Source organism: Gouania willdenowi, chromosome 24 (genome assembly GCF_900634775.1).
Source record: "Gouania willdenowi chromosome 24, fGouWil2.1, whole genome shotgun sequence".
Lineage (NCBI taxonomy): Eukaryota > Metazoa > Chordata > Actinopteri > Blenniiformes > Gobiesocidae > Gouania > Gouania willdenowi.
Window position 1 is genome coordinate 25,931,478 of NC_041066.1, and position 5,648 is coordinate 25,937,125.

Below are 5,648 nucleotides of genomic sequence, written 5' to 3' on the forward strand. Positions count from 1 at the left end.
TCTGACAGTCCAGAGGCCCGACGTGGCTTTTCCCGCTGCCTCAGCCTGCTCCTTCATTAGCTTAGAGAGAAGTGAGGATACCTGCTGCAGCTCCATCAGCAGGTCGTCACTGCACCCTTCCCCCAGCTGTTGGGCCAGATGACGTTAGTACAGGGATAATATGGCCCCTATATTGGCCAACTGGGTCTGGATCACCTAGCACTATGCAGAATAATGGACGCTCTGCTCACCAAAATGCAGTTTTTACTGGGGCAGCCGCTTTTCCCAAGCACTGACTTAGATGGAGACACCAAAGCTGCTAAGACCTGGTCCACCAGAGGTAAAGGCCCATAGCCTATCTTCTCCCTGTTGTGAACTGCCACTAGGCGTCTACAGAGCCCAGACCAGTGACCTGATGGTGACTGGAACTGTTTTCGGAGCACCTCCTCAAATTCCAAGAGGAGAGGCACCAGGAAGCGTGTGGACCGGCCCCCTGCCTCATCATGAAAGAGAAGGGGTGACTCCTTCCGTTCTGCTATGACTGCCTCCCCTTCCAAGGGGGAAGACATAACTGTCTGAGAGTTCCAGGCCCATAATATCAACCTCTGCATCTGACTCCGAGTCAGATTGCCAGCCCCTATCAGCCCCCACTGATAACATGGTGGAGGATCTAGGACCGGGAGGTACACTAATTGAGGCTTGTAGCCCATGAGATCCCTCATGCCCGACTGCCTTAGTCCCCCTAGTGGAGATTGAGGGGCCGCATATGCCAGCTGGACTCTGTGCTGTTTGAGCCACAGTCCTAGGGCACTTAGCCAATTGGAGCACATGAGCTAGTATGGGTGGCTGTGTCCTAAACACATGGCAGTGGGCCTCCCTTAGTCTCGCTGACAAACAAAAACAACTATGCAAGAGTTGTGATCATGCACTCATCCCTTGTCATGAGTGCATGATCGCTGCCTAAGCAGATACAGAATCATGGCCATCTTCTGCAGGCATTTTTGTATTGCAGCCCCTGCAGGGAGGTCCCTCCCCGCTTTCCATACTGACGCAACGGCCAAACCAGGAACTGTTCTTCCCACCCTGTGTTTGTGTTTGTAGCAGCCGCAGCTAACTGTTGCTGCGGTTGTTTGTGGACACAGCAGCGAGCCTCTATTCCCACCAACTTGGTCGACTTCTACAGAGAAAAACGTGATTCAGTGCTTGCTGCACACACACGCCCAGAAGGACACGCAGGTGTGGAAGCCGGACACCTAGCAATACACCCCGTGCTACTCCGCCGTTACCGGTCGGAGGGGGATGCCACACCACGCCCGCTGACCAGGTCAGCTTCGGTGGTGGACTATACCTGGGCGCGTTACCAGAGCGGATCGTGCAATACGTCTTACAGTAACCCCATTTTCTTTTCTTTTTCTTTTTTTTCTTGCAAAGAATAAAAGGCAGACGGCAGTGCATAGAGGGGCCCGAAGACCGACTCTCTACTCACACAAACGGTAAGTGGATCTACGCTATTCTCCCTTAACACGTCATGCTCTCACGTCTCCTACTGCCAGAGTGGAAATCAATGACTCGGTGATTGCATGCACACCTGGGGCTTTTAAGCCCGCGCATGGGCCACGTATTTGCATATTCTGAGAAATATCCACGTCAACTGTCCCAGTGGGATCAGTTCCCATACATATGGAATATGTAACTGTGTGATAGTCTCGATACGTTAGAGAACAGCACATCTTATACATTTGCTTGTACCTGCAATCCCTGTTTTTTCTATTATTGGTACAAATATTAGGACAGACAGAAGGAAATGCCCATGATGATCTGATTTGGATCAGCTATGGTTGGTGTTGGAAATAGACCAAAAATAGGCAGAGATTGTTCACAAGAATCATTGAACCTTTATTAATACTGTAAGAAGCAGCAGGTAAAAGAACCCATGCATTGATCAGTTTAATTACAGCCAAGCGCAACTTCTGCATCCTTACTTTTGCTAAAACTGACCTTGGTGGACTTTCTTGTTATTGAAACAAGCCTATTACGTTCATAAACAAAGCTTTGGATTGGCCTCACAATGATAAAGTATGAAACCTAATGATAAAGCCATTATCTGACAAAAGTTTTTTTTTCTTTTCTGAGTCATGAAAAGGCTGCTTTGTCACACTAAATATCTTATATACAGTATTTATCATTTATCCTCTATCTATCCTTTATTTATCCCTCATCCTTTATACTTATTATTATTGTTATTAATGTTGCTGGCTTGTTAATTTGTGTTTTGTTCCATGCACCAACTACCCAGTGAAATTCCTCGTGCTTTTTTAAAACTGTACTTGGCAAATAAAACATTTCTGATTCTGATTCTAAAGGCCCACTGAGTGTCCCGGTTAGTTGTTAGGGTTAAGCTGGTTAAGGAGAGATTTATATAGATGTTTACTTTAGAAAAAACAAAGCATGACACCAAGAAGAAAAGTCAAAGCACATCATTATAGGAAGAGTTATAAGATAATGTTTCAAAAGTGATAGAGAGATGCTTTGTGCTGGTCTTAAGTTTGAATTCAAACAACTCCAGTCATTGGTTTAAAAAAACAAAGAAATATATTTGAATCAGTTATGTATAACAATACATTGTTTTAAAGAGCAAACTAAGTAACATCATTGTTGAAAGAAACATACATTTAGAGAACTTCTGAATATCTTGGATCTGGTGCTGATTGCAGTATGTATTAAAACTATCATCAGATTTAGAATAAAAACAAAAGACCATTAATTAATTAATAAAGGATTAAGCACCAGAAAGGACCTAAAGAAAATACATAACTATAGGAAACATGGTCTTAGATACTTTCATTATTAGGAGTCAGTTAAACATTATATTTCTACCATACGGACGATAAAAGAAAAGGTTCAGAACCTGTTTTGATGCTATTTTTCAGGTTGTTTACTTCCCATTACCTTGCACAGTAAAATCCATTCACAGACATCAAATCTAATGAAGAGATTGTGGATTTCTGTGTTGGCAGCTACATGTTAGGCACTACAGAGCAGTGTGTCCTCTTTCAGGCTGACAAGGCTCTTATTTCTGAGCTGCGTTGGGCTCACACACTTGAGGGAATCCCTGGGTGACAGAGTAGCTTTGGTTTGTTCCATCCAGCGCACGAGGGAGATGATGTTGCAGTCACATTGCCATTGGTTGTCATGGAGGGACAGTTTCTTTAGCTCTAGGAGGGAAAGGAGAGAGAACATTTATGATTACAACCACCCTACAGCATGACCAGCACTGCTGAAAAAACTTGATTTTCTGCTTGTTTTACATAGTTAAAACTATCTGATTGGTGGTCTTACCAGATATATGGGTGAACATGTTTCCATCAAGAGTCTTCAGGCGGTTCCCACTCAGTGCCAGCTGAGAAAGCTTCGGCAAGTTGTTGAAAACATCCGGTGGAAGGTTCTCCAGCTCATTATTCCTCAGGTATAACTCCTGTTTCAACAGTCAACCAAACTACCTGACTGCATTATAATAACACATACATACAACATATCAAATATTCATTTGTTTCATCCCTCCTTACTGCACCTATTTGGACTTTGTGTTACCTGTAAGTTGTTGAGGCCATCAAGTACAGACATGCTTAATGTGAATAGAAGGTTGTTGTCAAGGACCAGCATCTCCAGAGATCGAAGGGGTCGAAATGTTCCCGAAGGAACTGTCCTTATACTGTATTTAAATGTGCAGAAACATACACATTTCTAACTTAATAAGGCTAAAGTAGAACGTTGAATCTTTAAATCTAAATGAACTTTTCTGACCTGTTATTGTCTAAGTTCAGGAACAGGAGCTGCCCCAGTCCAGCAAAAGCCTTGGCTGTGATCTTGTGGATGCGGTTCAAAGAGACGTCCAGAACTTTGAGAGCAACCAAAGGTTTGAAGGCATTTGCAGGGAGAACAGTTAAAGCATTAAGAGGAAGATCCAGATCTGACAAGTTTCTCATCCCACTGAACATCACAGGTTTGAGTGTGCCAATCTGGTTCTGGCCCAGCATGAGAAAGCGAAGGTTCAGGAGGTCCTGTAGACACAGGTAACCGGAATGATGTTGCTCTGTCAATGTATGGATATGTAACCATAATAATTAACTAAATATTTACCTGGAATGCTCTTGGTGGAACACTAGAGATGTGGTTTCCATAAAGATTGAGAAGCATGAGCTGTTGCGCACCAGCAAACGCCTGAGGGTGGATGGACTTGATGGCATTTCTCTCTAGGTTGATACTTTCAAGTTTTGGAACTGATCTGAGAATGTTGGCCTTTAAGTCAGTAATACCATTCTCACCTTTTGGCAACAGGTAAAAAAAAAAACTTTTACTACAGTTAACCCATATTAAATGTTATATATTACACATCCAATGTCATTTTAAAAATCACTTAAGAATAAAAGCCTAACCTAGTTTGAGTATCCATGCATCAGACGGCAGCTGGGACGGAAACATATGAAGACCTCTCTTGTGACAGTTGACTTCAGATTTTTCTGGCCCAGACTTCTTGGAGCATTTGCATTCTTCAGGACAGCTCTCCGTCATTTGCACCATTAATAGCATTGGCAGCATTAACAATGCTAGGTGTAGCACATTTTCTGTGAAATAGCAAGAAATGAAGATCATTTATCAATGATTTCATAACTTCTGAAGTTTACTAGGGAATACTTTTATAACATTGTATTTTTTTCTATTAAACTTGAACATTGTAATGAAAAATATGACCACATTTAAAAGGTTCTATGTAGTATAAAACTATATGCGTTTTAAAACAGAACTGTAAAATATTGTGTTTTTTAGACTTGTAACTTACATGTCTTTTACAGCAACCATAAAGAAGTTAGCACATTAGCTAGATACACTAAACCTCTAGAATCTAAATGTTATAACAGTAGGAGCACTTGGGAAAAAGAGCCCTAAACTAGGAGAACTGGTGCTTTAACAGATTCCAGGAACAACATCTGAAGCCTCAGTGAATACAAGTGCAGTGTTAGGAACAGCTCAGATACTGAAAAACCCTGAAACTCCCAGACTTCTGCTAGAGGAAGACAAACATTTTTAACGCATTTAAAGAGTTTCTCTTCTGGAAGTTTAGACTTACTTGAACAAGCTTCCATTCTACTGTCCAGCTCAAAGTACCTGATTATGTTTCCACCACACATACAGGCTGTATTCTTAGCACCAGCTTCAAGTCACAAAGAATCAGCCCAAATGTCTGGAGTCTTCTTCCTTGCAGAATTTAAGAATGGGAATGCTGACTGGTCAGTGACGTCTCTGTGTAGTGTCAAATGTAGGATGTTCTCTCCAACAGGTTAGATAAACTGTCAGTCAAATAATTTAACCTCTGATGAAAGGTTGTGGGAAAATAGCCCCAGTGCAGGCAAAGTATGAAACTCTTGCAAAGTCACAGACCCCAGAGAAATGTAGCATCCACAGAATATGGCAATGATCCAAACCTACAATCCAATGTGTGAAAACACATTTCTGACTAAAATATTGTTTTCAAAGCAGACTTTTCTGCTTTAGGAGTTTCACAGTGTGTCTTCCACATTGAGGCTGGAGTTAAATTCATCTTCCAACGATTGGCTTCTCATCAAGTTTTAAAAATGATCCATGCAATATTTTTTTCTTTCCAATCATTT

The 5,648-nt window shown here is 41.9% G+C and overlaps 1 protein-coding gene across 1 annotated transcript; it reads right to left on the minus strand.

The window, feature by feature from the left end:
- Nucleotides 1–2,838: 2,838 nt before the first annotated feature.
- On the minus strand, nt 2,839–5,236 carry LOC114457944 (leucine-rich repeat-containing protein 15). Its single transcript, XM_028440117.1, has 7 exons — nt 5,108–5,236; nt 4,416–4,604; nt 4,120–4,304; nt 3,784–4,040; nt 3,571–3,691; nt 3,319–3,454; nt 2,839–3,194 (listed from the first exon to the last, which is right to left on the minus strand). The coding sequence occupies exons 1-7, from the start codon at nt 5,166–5,168 to the stop codon at nt 3,004–3,006; spliced, it is 1,140 nt and encodes a 379-aa protein (XP_028295918.1). The 5' UTR covers nt 5,169–5,236; the 3' UTR covers nt 2,839–3,003.
- Nucleotides 5,237–5,648: the final 412 nt, after the last annotated feature.